General features: G+C 35.8%; 2 protein-coding genes across 4 annotated transcripts; both read left to right on the top strand.

Annotated features, from left to right (window-relative positions):
• Positions 1–496: 496 nt before the first annotated feature.
• On the top strand, positions 497–10,269 carry LOC127935013 (potassium/sodium hyperpolarization-activated cyclic nucleotide-gated channel 2). Of its 3 annotated transcripts, none has more exons than XM_052532595.1 (8): positions 521–786; positions 1,062–1,582; positions 4,977–5,409; positions 8,512–8,673; positions 8,800–9,018; positions 9,096–9,242; positions 9,520–9,760; positions 9,844–10,269. In XM_052532595.1, exons 2-8 carry the CDS (start codon positions 1,071–1,073, stop codon positions 10,056–10,058), a joined length of 1,929 nt encoding a protein of 642 aa, XP_052388555.1. In that variant the 5' UTR covers positions 521–786; positions 1,062–1,070; the 3' UTR covers positions 10,059–10,269. The 3 variants fall into 3 exon arrangements, with proteins under 3 accessions (XP_052388557.1, XP_052388555.1, XP_052388554.1); XM_052532594.1 differs by having other exon boundaries at positions 969–1,582; XM_052532597.1 differs by having other exon boundaries at positions 497–1,582.
• Positions 10,270–11,719: 1,450 nt separating this feature from the next.
• Positions 11,720–18,309, top strand: ndufv1 (NADH:ubiquinone oxidoreductase core subunit V1). Its single transcript, XM_052533937.1, has 11 exons — positions 11,720–11,758; positions 12,618–12,796; positions 12,874–12,956; positions 13,316–13,486; positions 13,653–13,836; positions 15,625–15,814; positions 16,114–16,326; positions 16,426–16,592; positions 17,011–17,092; positions 17,183–17,328; positions 17,520–18,309. The coding sequence occupies exons 2-11, from the start codon at positions 12,623–12,625 to the stop codon at positions 17,595–17,597; spliced, it is 1,488 nt and encodes a 495-aa protein (XP_052389897.1). The 5' UTR covers positions 11,720–11,758; positions 12,618–12,622; the 3' UTR covers positions 17,598–18,309.
• The last annotated feature ends 572 nt before the right edge of the window (positions 18,310–18,881 follow it).

Raw genomic sequence — 18,881 nt, 5'->3', positions numbered from 1 at the left:
CCATTTATGAGGGGTTTAAACTACATTCTTGAAACCAACAAACAAAAGTGAAAAGCAAAACCTTAAAAAAAGTATTTACAAAAAATACAATATATTATAAATAAATCCATAAATCCATAACACATTAGTAAAGTTAAAATAAAACATTGCGTATTTTAAATAGTCATACATACTACATTTTTAAATAGTAATAGCCTACTAGAGAAAATACATAAAAATAAAATATGAAATAAATACAAATTTTAGACTGTAAATAAAACATTCATACATAAATAATACGTTTTAAAATTAATTTACTGTTAATGAACAACAGACTAAACACACAAATAAAGAAATAAAAACCTTTTTTAAATGAATGTGTTCCTTAAACATGCATACAGTATATTTCTGCACACGCGCAGAATGTATTTCTAAAGCTCACAGCAGCCTCAGGTAAATACACCTGTGAGCCTTCAGCGGATTCAGTGTCTTCTAGTAAAGGTTGGCCCCGCCCATTACCCACATCCCGACAGCTTGTTGAATAGATAACACGCAGGTGTCAGCAGAGAGGGAGATAAAAACAACGCCTGCTATCAAGAAGCCGATTATACACAAACCTCATCGAGTTTCATCGCGTTCCCTGACTGACGCGTGATTTGACGACAAGACAACCCGCGCGCTCATTCTGAGGAGGTTTTGCCAGCGCGCGACACGGTTTATGAGTGGAAAGTGTATACGGGGGAATAATATTGACAATAAATGCACTTATTCCCAGAGGAACTTTTCGAGGGCGGATGGATTCTCCTCGTAAGTTTCTATGAAAAAACTATGAGTTTTAAAAAGAAGGTTAAGTTCGCATTATGAGTAGACTATTTAAAGAAAACTTAACAACTACATTCATCTAAAGCATGTGTTAAAATCAAATTAAGACCTATTTATTAAAAAAAGTTTTTGTATACAAACCTGAACATGGTTTCCAAATACAAAAGGATTCTGAATGTGGAAAGCATCATGTCCTCATGCTCTTCTTGAGACTCCCATCTGCCAAACTAGTCATCACCCTGAACCTGCATTAACAACAGATCTGAATTATGGACGGTGATGGACAGCCTCCTGCTTCAAATGGTGACTCGAAGCTCTGCTCCAGAAGCGGCTTCTCTCTAAGCAACTGGCGTTCCTCTTCGAGGACTTTACTGCGAGGAGGAGAGGATGTGAGCCGAAGGCTGCTGTCTGCTGTGAACCACCAGGAATGCACAGACTCCAGGGCCAGTCCCACCTCAAAGTCCCTTGAGGTGACCACAGGGTTAGATGGCACAACAGCAACCACCACCACCACCACCGTGACCACATCCACACCGCCTCACCTCGACAAAGCCATGGCAGAGTCCGCAGGGCCTGCGGGAGCCCCTCAGCCATCCGAATCAGAAGAAAGGGTCTTCACTGTCCCGTCTACATTTCTCCAGAGACAGTTCAGCTCCTTGCTGCAGCCAGGGGTTAACAAGTTCTCACTCCGAATGTTTGGGAGTGCAACGGGTGTTGCAGCTGAACAGCAACGGGTCAAGTCATTTGGGGTTTGGATTATACATCCATATAGTAACTTCAGGTGAGTGACGCAGGGGAAAGGGAAAATATGACTTGGCAGATCATCCAACAAGGGTACTGTTATTGTGAATGTAGCAGTAGTCTTAAATCAAGTAAATAAGCAAATTTATTTGAGCATAGTCATTTTTAGGAACTAAATGAATGCTGCAGCTTTTTTTTTTCTTTTCTTATATATATTTTAAATACTCTTAACTTTTAAGTGAAGTCAACAGTAATACAGTCATGCTATTGTGTTTGTTCAGTCCAAGCAGGCTATTGAAAAAAATGGGTTTGTGGTACTGATCTGTTCGACCTCATCCCAGCATGCATTGGGGCGGTTATAATTATGTTTGCTAGTTTTATTTGCACAGCTGCTGTTTGTTTTGCTGCTACCTTTTGTAGCTTATTATCTTGTTGATGTCAGGATGAGTTAGTTGGTAAACTGGTCAGTTGATTGTTAACTTTGTGTGGCATTTGAAGTATTTCATTAATGAGTTTTCATTTAACACTTCTTCCAGTGTTATCTGAGTATAATTGATAGTATTATAGTATTTCTTAATATTTGGATTTATTTAATTTTTTTGTATTTTTAGGTACTTTTTTAAATTAAAAATAGAAAACAAATTCTATTTAGGTTTTATTTTTGGTTTTAGTAATTTTCATACATCAACTTAGACATGCTTCAACACTTCAAATTTTAAATGTTGCCTTAGTTACTAACTAAGAAAGTTTTATTTCAGTTAACACATTTTTTTTACATATTTTGTTTTAGTTAACGATAACAATACTGCTCTTTGAAAATAGAAAAGATTACGATGAAGCACTTAATTGTGAATAATTAAAAAAAAAAAAGAAGAAGAATTTGCATTGAACTTTTTCTGAACTAGATAAAGTGCATGAGATCTTTTAATTAATATAAACCGTAATTGTTACAATGATGCAAACTTTGTCATGTCAACAAAGGAATTTTTTTTTTTGCAGTGTTGAACTTTTACAGAATCCACTGTCAACAATTATTAATGGTGCTTCACTATTAGTCTTTCACAGTGTGACATTTTGGTTGCTCAGATTATACAATGTTGATTCAGAATTAAGATTTTTACCTAATAGATAATACAATTGTTGAAAAACTAAATGCATAAGAGGCTCCTGGAACCAGAGTTTTATAGAAACTTGAGGGTGGACCTAGCATCATATGGGAAATTATTTTTTTTTTAAACAAAACAAAAAAACAGAGTGGTTGATGTATAACAATAGAGAATCTCTGTGATGTTAGAAAACACCTTAGTTTTACATGTCAATTTCTTTGCTGTCAATAATCATACAATGTCCACAAGCACTTACGTCTCAAATCATGACCTTAAAGCACAAACCTTTGAACCAGCTCAGAAAAACACAATACAACACAGGTCAGTTACAGCGCTTTCCTTTCTATAGTTACCATTAGCTGGAAAGGGTATCAGCGTTCATGGATGGGCTGGAAAGACCCACTTGGTTACAGTGTCAGGTTGATGTTCTTCTTCTGAAACACATACACAGAGAAAGCAGCAAGAGGTAAAGGGATAAACAGATTTTTATTTTTTTTTTAAAACAAGACATTATCGGTAATAGGAACTCAATTTTTCATACACAGAGTCCCAAGAGAAAAGAATTGTGTGCATAAGTAGGAGATCAAAATCAAAATTTTTAAGTCTTTAATCCAATTTAGTGAGGCAATAGAATCACCATGCAGCTACACGTCTTATTTTACCATAATTTGTTTCATGTGCAAATCTTCTTTTTAGATACAGTTAAACAAACCCTTGAGCAAAGTACTGCTGTTTTATCAACTGTTTTACCTAAATTTCCAAGTGAGCTGCTTATTACTTTACTTCCACTCTATACTTACAGATAACATGCAACACTATTTTGTTAATGTCTACTTTTACTCTTTTTAACAGGAGAACGTGATGATGACAAAAATATAATTTATAATAAATCATTTTTAAAATGTGTCTATTTAGTTTGTAATATATTTGAATTAAATTTTTTGTAATTTTCCTACTTCAACTTAAACCAAATGAAAAATTTAAATGTTGCCTTGGCTACTAATTTAGGTAAAATAGGTTTAAGTTTTTTGTTTAATACTTTATTTCAGTTAACATATTAAATGTATAAATATGTTAAACATATTTTTAGTTAATGATAACAGTACTGCTATATGTATATTTCTAATAGAAAATGTGATGAAGCACATAATTGAGAATAATTTAAATGTAATTGTAGATAATTGTAGAATTTTTTTTCTATTATTATACATTTGTTTTAATCTGGGATTTTTACTTTTGCACTTTTTTACTGGGGAAAATATGTTACAACTTGAATCTTTTTGTTTAGCTGACGAGTAGTTGACTAATGAGTATAAGACTGATATGTGCTTAATATGTCTAAAATTTAACTTTGGAGAATAAGACCACAGATTGAAACTTCAAACCACCCAGCACATGTATGGTAGTGCGTAAAAGGGTGCATATCTCAGTTTAAATCAGTCGCATACAATACAGTACATTCATGACGTCCCCATTACCACTTCATTAACATGGAGAGGAATGTTTTGCAACACATGTAATTGACATATTTATTCTGTTTGCTCAAAGTTGTCAATACTTATTTGAATGAATGTCTTATTTTGCACTTGAGCATTTAAATCAAACTTTGTCCATGATGGTTTCATTTGTAACACCAGACATGCTTTAGGGTCACATATTTGTTTCTTAGAAAAACTTTTAGTTATCGGCAAACATGTGGGGTTGATTTAATTTATTTCCACGAAACGTGTGATGTTGGCATAGGATAGTGTCTTATTACATTACAGGGACAGTCACCCTATAGCACTCTGAAAGACTGGTTCAAACCAGCGACCTTAAGGTTATCAGCCTGGATCTTTAAACCATAAGAAATAAAGGATAACATTTTCTTATGTTTTTCTTATATTCTTTGTCTAGTATTCAATTTTTAATTTCGCCTCTCATTTGGCATATTTTTACATTTAGGTTAGTCATCTTATGCTCTTTTACATTAATATTTAAGAACACTAAGAATTTATAAATATAAGTTAAATATAGCAAAATACATCAACTCAAAGTGAATATCCATTTTTCATACTGTACAATATAATACTGTGATGCCTACTTCCACTAGTGATTTTAGTTTTTAGTATTTTATTTGTTATTTATTTTGAGAAAATAGTGTAGAATTGTAATATTTACTATTTATCAGTTATCGGCCATAATATATAAAAATAGTGATATTAAATATATTGTTACATTGGTCCATCCTTTAATTTGAATCACATGGTTGATTTGTAGTTATGAATTTTAATGTACCTACTCTAGAATCCATCTTTTTTTCTTTATATCATGCATCTTCACACACAGGTTCTATTGGGACTTGGTGATGCTGTGCCTGATGATGGGCAACCTCGTCATTCTGCCATGGGGCATCACCTTCTTTGAGGATCAGAACACACTGCCGTGGATCACCTTCAACGTGGCCTCGGACACCCTCTTCCTGGCTGACCTTGTCTTCAACTTTCGTACTGGTATTATTGAAGGAGACAACACCCAAATCATCCTGGACCCACAAGTGATCAGTCGGCGTTACCTTCGAGGCTGGTTTCTGGTGGACTTCATCTCCTCCATTCCGGTAGACTACATCTTCCTGGTGGTGGATATAGAAGCCCGGCTTGAGTCAGCAGAGGTGTACCGCACTGCCAGGGCTTTGCGCATCGTCCGCTTCACCAAGATCCTCAGTCTGCTCAGATTGTTGCGCTTATCCAGACTTATACGTTACATTCATCAATGGGAAGAGGTGAGCAAAAGAACAGGAAGAGAAAAGGATAGAGGAAATCGAGACTAGAATAGAAAAGGAAATTTGACTTTTGTCTGAGGGAAACAATAAAATGCACTATGACAGAGATTTTTAGAATGACTTGTTGCAAATCAAGCACAACAATATTCCAATGACAAGCAATTGTCTATCCATAACAAACGTCCATGTTTGTTGTTAATATACATGATGAGCAATACTTCTTTTTAAAACAGAGTTTTTAGTGTTTTTTACATTTGCCAACATATAACAATCAATTAAGGTTAAAGTTCAAATGCACCGGTAATTTACTAATTCTGTAATTTTTAGCAAATATCAAGATTAATTTTTATTTGGAGTAATTTAAACGAATTTTTATTTAGTTTATTTTGAATGGCTTTATAGTGTTACTTTAGTAGCTTAGATGGAATCGGGTCTAACATACATGTTGTTGGTTTTGATGGTTTGAAAAGTTTAGGCAAGTTTTCCTGTCTTATAGTAGAGAATGCATGGAATTGATATTGGAAGAAAAGATGTTCATAACGTCATTACAGCTGTGCTGTTGGGAATGTTTGTACCTGTTGATGCTTTATTTTTTTTATTTAGCCACTGAATTGAATAAATTCTGGGGTATGTGTTTGTTTTTCTCTAAAAAAGATAAAAAGTAACCAGATCTAGCAGTTTTTACAGCTTTTTTATAAGTAGAAGTACTTTCCCTCCATGCAATACAAATACCTTTCTTCCAGCTGTGCTCCATTTTCTGGGCTGCTCTCTTTAAGGTGCGATTGTGTTCGTTATACCACAGTGTTGGAGTTTTTTCCTTAATCGTCTTTAAGGAGCAACCATATCTAAAGTGCTAGGAAAGAGAGAGCCCATACTTTGTTACATCATGTTTTCTGAACTATTGGATTTGTTGAGGTATTGAGACAGCTCAGGAAGATTATTTACAAAGTAGTCTTTTGTTGTGGAAGTGATGCTTCTACCATATTTGTAACAAGGAGTTGAATTTGCAGCTTTAGCTATATGGAGTATACACAAAACCAGATAATGATCCGAGATTATCACTTCAATGCCAATAACATCAATTCCATATGACAGTATTAAATCTAAAGTATGATTACGATAATGAGTAGGTCATTACGTTTTGCCTGACCCCAGTAGAGTTCAGTATGTTTATAAATGCTGATCCTAATGCATATTTTTCATTATCAAAATGGATATTAAAATCCCCAACAATTAAAACTTTAACTGTAGCCAGCAGTTAAAATCATCAAATTCTTTGATAAAGTCTGTATGGTACCCTGGTGACCTTTATACAGTACCCAGTACAAACATCACAGGGGATATGTATCATTAACACTTACTTCTCTATATAATGCACCATTAATTCAAGCACCATCACTTCAAATGAATTTTTCTTGAAACCATAGTTTATAAATATTACTATAAATTGTAGCAACACCTCACCCTTTACCTTTTGAATGCGGCTCATGTTTACAACGGTAATCTTGGGGTGTAGACTAATTTAAAGTAATAAAGTAGTGTAGAAGGAGACCAAATATTAATTTAGCCAAGCTTTATCATTTGTTTATCTGTATTTTGTGTATTATCTGTGTTTTACTTGTTGAACATTAATTCAATTGTTACCCTTAAGTTGTTTTGGATGTTTTTTGTACTAGCTAGTTCGGGGAACAGACGCAGTATCTATAGTATGATATCTAGGTGTAGGATTCTCTATGTGATTTTTACTGACTTCTGATGTGAGGCGGATAGCAGACGGTTGGTTAAGTCAGTGGAGGGATGAAGACCATCTTTTTTTAACAGGTCAGGTCTGCCCCAAAAACTTGTCCAATTGTCTATGAAAACAATGTTATTCTGCGGGCACCACTTAGACATCCATCCATTAAGAGACAACAGTCTGCTGTGTATCTCATCACCGCGATAAACAGGGAGAGGACCAGAACATATTACAGTGTCTGACATCGAACTTGCAGGTTCACACACCTCTTTAATTATATTTTTGTTGATCTCCGACTTGCGACTCCCATCAGCTGAACTATTTCCCTGCATTTATCCCATTAATCACTTGCTGCTGACAGAGAAGTCTACACTATACATGTGGCAAGCAGTGCAAGTGACAAGAACAGGAGAAGAAGCCATGACTCACTGTGATTATTGAATGATGTACCACAGTTGTTTAATGAACGCGTGAAAAACAGAGTAAGAGAGAGAAAAAAGAAATAGAGCGAGAGAGAAAAAAAACGGTAGGAAATGCTAAATGTAAATGACAAGCTAACACGTTAACTGAATGCTAAGACGCTGTGCTAGCGGTTTACATTAAAAACAAACAATGTAAAAGTAGTATAGAGATTCCAGCAGAAAAACAAAGCTAAGTTACATGTCGCTACAATCACAAAACACTCCTGCACATTGAAACGGATGCGTTGTTTACCAATACAGAGCAATAGTCTCAACCTCAGTCTCAGATCCAATGCCCACAGACCGTTTGATGCATATGTTACACAAAATTGAAAACACTTCAGGAGTTTTGAAGTCGTCATCTGATTGGTTGAATTCTACAGTATTAAGAGCAATAATGAGGAGAAGAGATAACATATATTACGTTTTTCATACTCTTTTACTGAAAATGATATCTATTTTTAAGTAACCGTTGTATATTTAATATGAAGGGGGAATCTAGTAGACTTATTTTTTTTTTTACTATTGGTGTCACAAGATTTAAATGCTGCTTTGGTGGGCTGCGATGTAAACAAAATTACGCTACTTATAAAAAAGGGGATGATCCACTCAATATGTCTCACCCAAACTTCCTTTTTCAGTGAAACTTACATCAACACATTAAATAACCCTTTGTTCCGTGCTTAGCTTAAATGTGTGATATGAATAAACCGTGCTCATAAAGGTTGTTGAGACTGTACTCTCAATTGAAATGGGTAGGGTTTAGAACCGGAAACAGCATTCAATACGTCAAGATTCAAGCGGATTGAAGTGACTGAATTTTGCCTGTGAGAATTCACCAAGCAACAGTAAATGTGGCTCCATCTTCTAGTGCTGACTGTAGATCTATCATCTTTTTTTTTATAGATCTTCCATATGACCTATGACCTTGCAAGCGCAGTAGTTCGCATAGTGAATCTGATTGGAATGATGCTCCTGCTGTGTCACTGGGATGGCTGCATGCAGTTCATGGTGCCCATGTTGCAAGATTTCCCATCAAACTGCTGGGTCTCCAAAAACAACATGGTGGTATGTTTGAAGATCTTGGGTAGTGTCTCAAAGACACATTAAACCATTAGCAAACAGAAAATGCACTTAATCAAAATCTTAAACTTCTACATTTTGCTTAAAATTTCCAATGTCTTTCTCTGTCAGAATGCCACTTGGGATGTCCAATACTCCTATGCCCTTTTTATGGCCATGAGCCATATGTTGTGTATAGGATATGGTGCTCAGGCACCTGAGGGAACAACTGATGTGTGGCTCACAATGATCAGCATGATTGTTGGTGCCACCTGTTATGCCATGTTCCTGGGCAATGCCACTAACCTTATCCAGTCCTTGGATGCTTCCCATCGTCAGTATCAAGAGAAGGTACTAGTTTCTCAATAAAGCATTTTTGAGTCTCCAACCCTCCCTTGTCAACAGTTTTGTTGTTTGGTTTGTTACAGTACAAACAAGTGGAACAGTACATGTCCTTCCACAAGTTGCCGGCTGACATGAGGCAGAGGATCCATGATTATTATGAGCACCGCTTCCAGGGAAAGATGTTTGACGAGGAAAATATCCTCGAAGAACTCAGTGACCCGCTAAAAGAGGTTTCTCTTCTATTTCCTCTTTCATGTTTTGGTCAGATCTTTCATGTAACTTGCTCCACCTTTATATAAATGTATATAATAAATATTGAAAAAGCATTTTGGTTAATGTCATAAAGGTTACAAGGTTTTGTGTCTCATTATATCTTAGCATGCCTCAACTAAAAATGACAAATCTTTATCCATAAAATTAATCTTAGGTCAGAACTAAACTGTCCAGTGGATTGGTAGATTACAATAGTATTCCTAATCCATCTTGTATTGTGTGTGTGACCTGCAGGAGATAGTGAACTATAACTGCCGTGAGCTGGTGGCTAATATGCCTCTCTTTGCGAATGCTGATCCTCACTTCGTCACAGTGCTCCTCACAAAGTTACGCTTCGAGGTCTTTCAGCCGGGTGATATAATCATCCGTGAAGGGACGCTTGGTCGTAAAATGTACTTCATTCAGCATGGCTGCGTCAGTGTGATAACTCATGACAAAAAAGTGAAGAAACTGAATGACGGCTGCTACTTCGGGGGTGAGTTTGATTTTTCCTTGCTTTCACAAGATAAAAAAGTGTTAGCTTTATACACAGATGTTACAACAGATGTTCTTTTCTAGAGATCTGTCTGCTGACCCGTGGACGTCGTACAGCCAGTGTCAGAGCCAACACGTACTGCAGACTTTATTCACTGAGTGTGAGCAGCTTTAATGAGGTCTTAGAGGAGAATCCGTTAATGAGGAGGGCGTTTGAGAGCGTAGCGGTGGACCGTCTGGAGCGTGAGGGAAACAGCATTGTGCGTTCACACAAGAGTGTGGAGGACGATGGGGACTAATGGATTCTTATTCTTATTGAACTTTGACAGACTCACCGAAAATGACTGAATATAGAAAAAACCATGGTGTTACAGTATCCATATAATTGACTTAAATGACAATGTACAGTTGCAGTATGGTGTGATTTATCTAATTCAAATAGTTATTTCTTATTCTTAATTTGACATTGAAATGTATTGGAACATAAAAATAAACAATATCAGTCCTGTAGTTTTGATAAAGTTTTATTGACTTTTGAGATACTAGATTCATGTAATTCATTTCAGTCAGAAACCATTACTTTAGCAGGGACCTCGATGAATGTGGTAAAACATGTATATGCAGCAATATATATTATAATACAACTACATTAACGATACAATAAAATTAATTTCTACTAAGCTAAGTAATAGTCGCCCTTAGTCAAGGAATTGCTCCCTTTAAATTTTGCATTTAGCAAAATATATCCACGATGGATTTGAATATGGTAACTCTGTACAACTCAGTGTTTAACTCTTTAATCTTGATGTCTTTGACACTGCTTTTATTTAAACCAGCCACCAGCACGTAACAGTGTTGCACTTACCCAAGCTTTCATTATTGTTGTGCTGCTGGTGAAAGGTCTCTAGATGTATCATTGATTCCTTATGGAGGCAAACGGATAGTCAAATCAAGCTAAACCAATGAAAATAATATTTCTATTAGTTGTTTTATAATACAATATTATAGTGCATTCTATCTGCTTTCCGGATCAACACTGAGCACTTAAGAATCATGCACTGTAAGAAAAGATGTCTGCTAACTGAAAGACATGGATGAGCTTGAACATCTCCCCATTGTCCTCTTAACTTCAAATTAAAGTATTAAACAATATGAGTCACATAATCACTGATTAAACTCATTTCCGTTTGGCCTGAGCCCTTTCTTGTCTGTAATAATCGGTTATGATTTGTTTTCAAATGTGCTTTAAAATATATGTATTTACTTAGGAGCAGATGATATATTAATGTTAGATTATGTTTTGTTAGTAACATCTCTACTCTTCTCTGTGGTTGGAAAGAAAAAAAAAGAAATATATATTACCCCACATAATGTGTCAAATTATAGAGATGAATGAGGAGTATTATGGCAAAACAACTGAGATTTTGAATATTAATGTTAATTTGATGTCTTTCATATGCCAATATATTATTAATGTATATTATTAACTGATAAATACAGTCACTGTGCATAAGTCTACATACTGTTTGGTAGAATATATTACGTTTACCAGCTTAATGTGCCATTATTATTTACGGGGAATTACAATTTCCTTTTTTAAATTCTTTTCATACTAAACACTAAATAAAACTGCACTTCAAACCAAATTAAGTGGTTTGTACTATTTATAATTGGGGAGAAATAATGAGACTATGAAGTAACGTTATTTGACTAAGTAGAAATATTATTTGAACAATTAAACCAGACTTAAAATTGTATTGCTAGATAACGGAATATCAAATGAAGTATCTTAAGGTTGACACATATATCAGTGTTTATTTTATTAATTTATTAAGGGGTATTTAAAGGCTTTAAGGCTTTATTTTACATTAACCTTTTTTTTATTTTACATGCAACAGCGCCTCTACACACAACAGGTCAAAACCGTTATTACATCCGGGTCTGGCGCTATATTCCTTCCGCTTACATTTTATAACGCTGATCCAGGGAGATCACGAAGGTAAGCAGCGGTTATGCTTTTTTGCTTGATTTTTCTCATTTTAATCAAGGTTTGCGTTCTTTTGTTGAGTTTCTCAGTTTTTGACAACCTCATATACCTTCTTTAAAATAAATTCAAACAATAACGTCGTGCAATGTCGCAAGTGACATGATGATCGTGGAGGTCACTGTGGAGTTTAGCTTGTGTGTTTATGTAATGATGTTTAATATAGAGGCTCTCTTTGATCTATATGGATGTGTGTTTTTATTGCCGCAGCTGAACTATTTACACTTTCCATCTCTGCGTTAACTTTTCTCTTGTCTGAAGTTTTGATGCATTTTGAGGGCTTTTTAGTTCATGTATGGATTATGGTACATTGTTGAACCTCAAAAGTTTGTGTTGTGAATTAATTTTATTTGCTATTATTATTTTGGGATGTTCAGTTCTTCCCCCCCGGTCGACGTGTTCCCAACAAACATGCAAACATTTGATTTTGTGAACATTTAATGCAACGATAACAATAGAAATCATTTTTATGTTGTTGTTTTTTTTTTTTTCAATCATTAGTAATTTTATGTATTTTTAAATTTTTTGTATTTCTATTTAATTTCATTTTGACACTTTATATTAAACATATTTCAGTTAGTTGCAAAAGCAACATTTTAGTTGTCATAGATTTTTCCCCCCAGAAATTTGTATCTAATATTTATATTTAATTAAATTTTAGCTTTATTTTAATTATCAAAAACTATTTTGAATAGTTTTAGTTTTAGTTAATAATAATGGATCATAACGACTGGAGTTGTAAACAGTGCACATGTGATACAGCTTTAGTGATGAGGGGGACTTTAATGCTCTTTGTACGATCCATCTCTTTCAGGTAAGATGTTGTCCTGTCTCGGTTGTCCCGTTCTGAGCCGGGTTCTCACCAATGGGGCTTCACGTGCCCCGGTTGCTGTGGTTGCAGCTGGTGCATCACGCTCTTCTGTAGCCATCAGCACTGCCTCTCCCCCAAACCCCATGACACCGGTGCGATACAACAGTAGCACAGCTCAACAGGTGACTAGTTACTCAAATCCACTCTCTGCATAAGTAATGATCAATGAAACGGGCTATAATCAGTATGTTTCCCTTAGGAAACACCAAAGAAGACCAAATTTGGACCTCTAGCTGACCAGGACAGAATATTCACTAACCTTTATGGACGTCATGACTGGAGGTAAAAAATATGAAATTGTGTTATGAATTATATCTAAAGACAGGATAAACTTACTATTGAAAATTCCCTATTTGGTATGGAAGGTAAAAAAAAAGAAAAGAAGGTAATCATGACTTTTTATCTACAGTTCAGACTTTTCTCCTTAAATTGCAAGTTCACGTCTCACAATTCAGACTTTTTCTTTTTTTCTCAGAATTGCAAGTTTTAGATCTCAAATTGCGGGCTTCACACACACACACACTCCATAACTCCATATTAAATTCTGCATATTAACTTCCTTTGTGTTTGTATACATAGATATGATTGTCACCTCACCATAATGCTTGTTTTAAATGTGATGAATTGTTCATATATCTCAGGCTGAAGGGTGCCCTGAGGAGAGGTGACTGGTACAAGACCAAGGAGATTTTGGATAAAGGAGTGGACTGGATCCTGAATGAAGTTAAGGTCTCAGGGCTGCGTGGCCGAGGAGGTGCTGGATTCCCCACAGGGATGAAGTGGAGCTTCATGAACAAGCCCAGTGATGGCAGGTAGTTTACATATCAACAATTACTGGGTTACATGACAAAGTCACATGACTCTGCAAACGCTGATGTAAATTCTTAGCCAGTGGAACTACATTTAGCCCTTTTCATTAGGATCAAATCAGGTCACACAACAGCATACAAGTTTCTTTCTTTTTTTTTACCCTCTCAGGCCTAAATATCTAGTAGTGAATGCTGACGAAGGAGAGCCCGGTACCTGCAAGGACAGAGAGATCATGCGTAATGATCCCCACAAGCTGATTGAGGGCTGTCTGGTGGCTGGCAGGGCCATGGGAGCACGTGCAGCCTACATCTACATCCGAGGAGAGTTCTACAATGAGTCGTCCAATCTGCAGGTGAAAAATAAAGGATGTGATCCCTCGTATACCTGTAACAGAATTCATTTTAAGAGACAGGAAGAAAGATTGTTTATTGCTAAGCTACATTACAGAACCTAATAAGCTGCCTATAGTGGCATCATAGACATCCTTCTGATGTGAAGCCTGCAAAAGACCTGAATAATGAATAGAATACTGATTAATAAATCAATTAAAATATTCATTACTAAATTCATTTACTAAACACTAATGTTATAGCTTTATTACATTACACTACCATTTAATTTTTTTTGAAAGAAATAATTTATTTTAATTTATTTCTTTGCAAGGATGCATTAAACTGGACAAAAGTGAGAGTAGAGACATTATAATGACAAATGTAATGTTTCAAAATATATATCAATTAAATGCTGTAATTTAGAACTCTTTATTCATCAAAGAATCCCGTAAAAAATGTATCATGATTTCCACAAAAATAATATTGTTTTCAAGATTGATAATAAGAAGAAATGTTCCTTGAGCACCAAATCAGCATATTAGAATTATTTCTGAAGGATCATGTGACATCGAAGGCCTCTAGAAAATTCAGCTTTGCCATCACAGGAGTAAATTAAATTTTCAAGGATATTAAAGGTGCACTAAGTGATTTTTGAAAAACACCTAGTCCCAATACACACTCTCAGCCAATCAGTGGTAAGGGGCGTGTCTAGTAATCGATGTGTGACCACACCAGTAATACTGGCATAGCCTGGAAATCGGCAAACTGTGGAACCACACAAATAAGAACCATAAACGTTTATTGCCCAGCCAATATTAGAACATTTTTAAAACGAATAAGAAAATAAAACAGGCCTAAATAAATTACACAGTTTAAATAAGATAAAACCATATATATAATATAATTTTTAATTATAGTGTATGCTTTCTTTTAAACTAAATTATTATAATTATTGTTTTTTACTTAATTCAAATAAATATTTTAAGAAAAAACTAATACTTTAAAAAAAGTAAATGACGTTGTCATGGTGGGAAAGTGATGTAACCGGTGTCGCAGCTTAAAACCGGTTACACTGTCAACACCATCTATCACGACAACCCTAACGCCCGTTTCACACATACTCCGTCTGCAGTGCGTATGCGTTGCATATTTTTTTACACACCCATGTTAACGGATTCCAGCGTTCACACTGCACGCGCTTGCGGTCCGTCAGTGCGTTCCAGGAGCAGTGCTTCTGCAGCAGTGCAGCGATCGTTTACGTACCGAGTCTATTTTTGCTGTGCTGCATGCGCTGAATTAAAGTGACAGCGCATTGTTGGAATATGGATTGATATGGACATGCAGTCATTTCATAATAAATGTTTACTAATTAAAGCTACTGTGATTTCACATGGGCAACACATGGGTTTTGGCTAGATTTAAAAGAAAAAATTAACTTTTTTAACGGACTTATCAAAATAGGGGAGGTCCTGTTGGGGTATAACTGTTTGTTTTGGTGCTTTCAAATATCAACATTGTTTGGCAAAAATTGAAAAATCGCTTAGTACACCTTTTAAAATACAAAATAAAATAAAGTTGAAATCATTATTTACTATTTTTAATAGAAATAATATTTTGCAATTTTATTATATTTGGGGTTAAATAAATCCAGCCCTGGTGGGTAAAAGAGACTTCTTTCAAAAACATAAAAACCATAATCTTCTTGTTATTCAGAGGAATTAATTCTGGAGAAAATGTGATAGAATGTACTACACAGTAGTAAAGGGAAGTAATGTATTGACCTCGTGTGTTTATGTGCTTACTCTCAGGTGGCCATTAACGAGGCCTATGCAGCAGGGCTGATTGGCAGGAACGCATGCGGCTCAGGATATGACTTTGATGTGTTTGTGATGCGCGGTGCGGGAGCATACATCTGCGGAGAGGAGACGGCCCTCATTGAGTCCATCGAGGGAAAACAGGGAAAACCTCGTCTGAAGCCCCCTTTCCCTGCTGACGTGGGTAAGTCAGAATCAAACAAATTCTATTTTTTTATTAAAGTTCTTGGTGTATTATTTATATTATGTTACATTTTATTTTCTATAATGCTGTTTTTCCGCCGCATGGTACGGCACTGTAAGGTTCCCTTTTTGGGGGGGTTTTCACTGGGTACAGTACTTGTACTTGGTACCTGGTAATTTTTTTTTTTTTTTTACTAGCACCTCGGTTCTAAGTGAACCGTACCATATATATAATGTATAAAATAAATGTTACATTTTACTTAGAATGACCAGTTACAAATTTGACGTGTTTTTTTGCAGGTGTGTTTGGCTGTCCAACAACCGTTGCTAATGTTGAGACCGTAGCTGTGGCACCGACCATCTGCCGTCGCGGTGGCACGTGGTTTCTGAGTTTCGGCCGAGAGAGGAACTCTGGCACGAAGCTCTTCAACATTTCAGGCCATGTCAACAACCCTTGCACGGTGGAAGAAGAGATGTCCATACCTTTGAAAGAGCTGATAGAAAGACATGCAGGTAAGACATCATTCCATCTGTACATGGAAAGGTTTGTTCATGGTCTAATCATGTGTGATCTTAACGATTATTGAGCCTTTATTGATATGATCTCTGTAGGAGGTGTCCGGGGTGGTTGGGATAATCTTCTGTGTGTTATTCCTGGTGGCTCTTCCACACCACTAATCCCACGCCACGTGTGCGACACCGTTCTCATGGATTTTGACGCCCTCATTCAGGCCCAGACCGGTCTTGGCACAGCTGCACTTATTGTCATGGATAAATCAGTAAGTTGATTTGTAAAATAACTAGGGCTGTGCATTTAACGGGTTAATTTGGTGTGATTAATCATGGAAAAAATGAATTAAAATGATTAACCCAGGCCCAGACTTGTATTTCATCTTATATTGCATGCAGTTGGTGACAAACATGATTCAGAAAGATGAATGACAAAGACGAACTCTTTTAAAACCCATTAATCTCAAACCATTATTAATGCGATTCTAATTGCGGGGTAAATGCATTCATGCCACCTCTGTGAAAATATACCTATGTTCTACTTCATGTTATGCCCACATTGTAGCCTTTAAATGTAATGTGTAATAAATCTGATTAGCATTTATATTATTTAGAAGGTCATTTAGAAGACCTGTCTGATAATTTGAGTGTTTGACCATTTGATCACACAAGTTTTCCCCTTCATAGACTGATGTTATTCGAGCTATTGCCCGCTTGATTGAATTCTACAAGCACGAGAGCTGTGGGCAGTGCACTCCTTGCAGAGAGGGTAAGAAACTGCAGATTTAACAGTATTTACATGTATAGTTTGTTACATTACAGTGAATATTTACCTGTCTGTCTCTTCTGGGCCCCTCAGGAGTGGACTGGATGAATAAGATGATGTGGCGCTTTGTGAAAGGCGATGCACAGTCAGCAGAGATTGACATGATCTGGGAGATCAGCAAGCAGATTGAGGGCCACACCATCTGCGCTTTGGGAGATGGAGCTGCATGGCCAGTTCAGGTAAAGGCAGAATAGTTGTAATTTATAAATATTATTATTATTATTATTATTATTACATTTTTTTTTTGAGAATCCGTAGATAGTTTGATTCAAATAGAAAAAATATTTACAAATATGTATCCACGATTAATCTAAGCCGTCATAAATGTTTTAACTGAGAATGTATAATATGTATATTTCTCTGTTCTCAGGGATTGATCCGTCACTTCCGCCCTTTAATGGAGAGCAGAATCGCAGACTTCAAACAGAATCAGCAGGCACATGCTTGAACGCTTCATATCTGCGTCTCTAACTCATCTAGTCACTTCTAGTTATTTAAGCAAAACTGTCACGGTCTCTCACTCGCTGATTGGTGAACTGCTGGCATCCTCCATTTGCTTCTCTTACATATATCAGGGACATTAAATAAAAGTCTTGTGGTTCTTTGAACACTTTTTGCAAATCTATCCCACCGTGGTGATAGGTTCAACATCACACTCCTGACTTGTGATGCATTAAAAAAGAGTGAAAACTGTTTGAGCAGATGCATCACTCATATACAGTAACTGAGTAAAGGGTATTGGTTGATGTAATTGTTAAATCCCATTATGAAGTTTATGCCATTTTTCTTGATAAGAAAATTTTACACTGTATAAATACTTATTTGTGGAAATAATAAAGAGCCTAGAACTTGAAACAGTGTTTGTTAATCTGGGGTTAAAGGAGAATGTGCTGTAATTTATAGAGCTAATTTATTATAATTGTTTACAAAAGTCTCCAAAAATATGAAACATGTCTTGTAGCATCCAACTCCTTGCTGTGTGGAAGGATGAACTGTTAAAGCAGGGTTATGGAAGTTCTGAAGGGTGGAGTCAGTATAAACATCCAGCTCCTTTCATCATTCTTCAATGAGTTTTATGTAATTAAATGTGTGATTTTGGTGCTTCTCACCAAAATATAATTTCAGCGCTGCAATAAAGTCATTCATTGTGTGGCAGTGGACCAGAACTGTTTTGTCCAGATTACTCAACACTTCTACTCTTCATAATTAGTTTCAGCAAAAATATTAATTTTATTTATGCTTAAGGTCTATCGTTTATTGCAGTTGGAACCTCATAATAATTTGAATAAGCCACATAAAACCAAACTTTAACACAAAGTTTAGCCTAGAAGCTAGTGGAAGGCACATATTTACTTTAAAAACTGTTTTTGGTTTGTCAAAGTAACATTTTAGAATAACAAATATAATGGCTGTTATACCAAAGCAAATTTATCCAAGTCAAAAAATATTTAGGATGCACTGGTGATTTAACAACATATAAAACCACAGAAGTGATTTAGCTAAATATTAGCCCAACTTGGTAAACTATGAGGCAAATTGAGCCAGCATTTTAACTTACCCCACCATAAGGCACTGGAGTTCAGTAAAATAATTGATATTTTAAAGTGATATAATGCAAAAGGTTTAGTTTATCAGATATTTCCATATTATTTGTAGTTTATTTGATAGGGACAATGTACATGTTCACCAAATCCTTCTCTGGTAAGAACCAGAAGATGATTTTCATCACACT

The sequence above is a fragment of the Carassius gibelio genome, chromosome A19, assembly GCF_023724105.1.
Source record: "Carassius gibelio isolate Cgi1373 ecotype wild population from Czech Republic chromosome A19, carGib1.2-hapl.c, whole genome shotgun sequence".
Taxonomy (NCBI): domain Eukaryota; kingdom Metazoa; phylum Chordata; class Actinopteri; order Cypriniformes; family Cyprinidae; genus Carassius; species Carassius gibelio.
The sequence above is the reverse complement of the archived record's forward strand: the minus strand, read 5'-3'. Positions and strand labels throughout refer to the sequence as shown.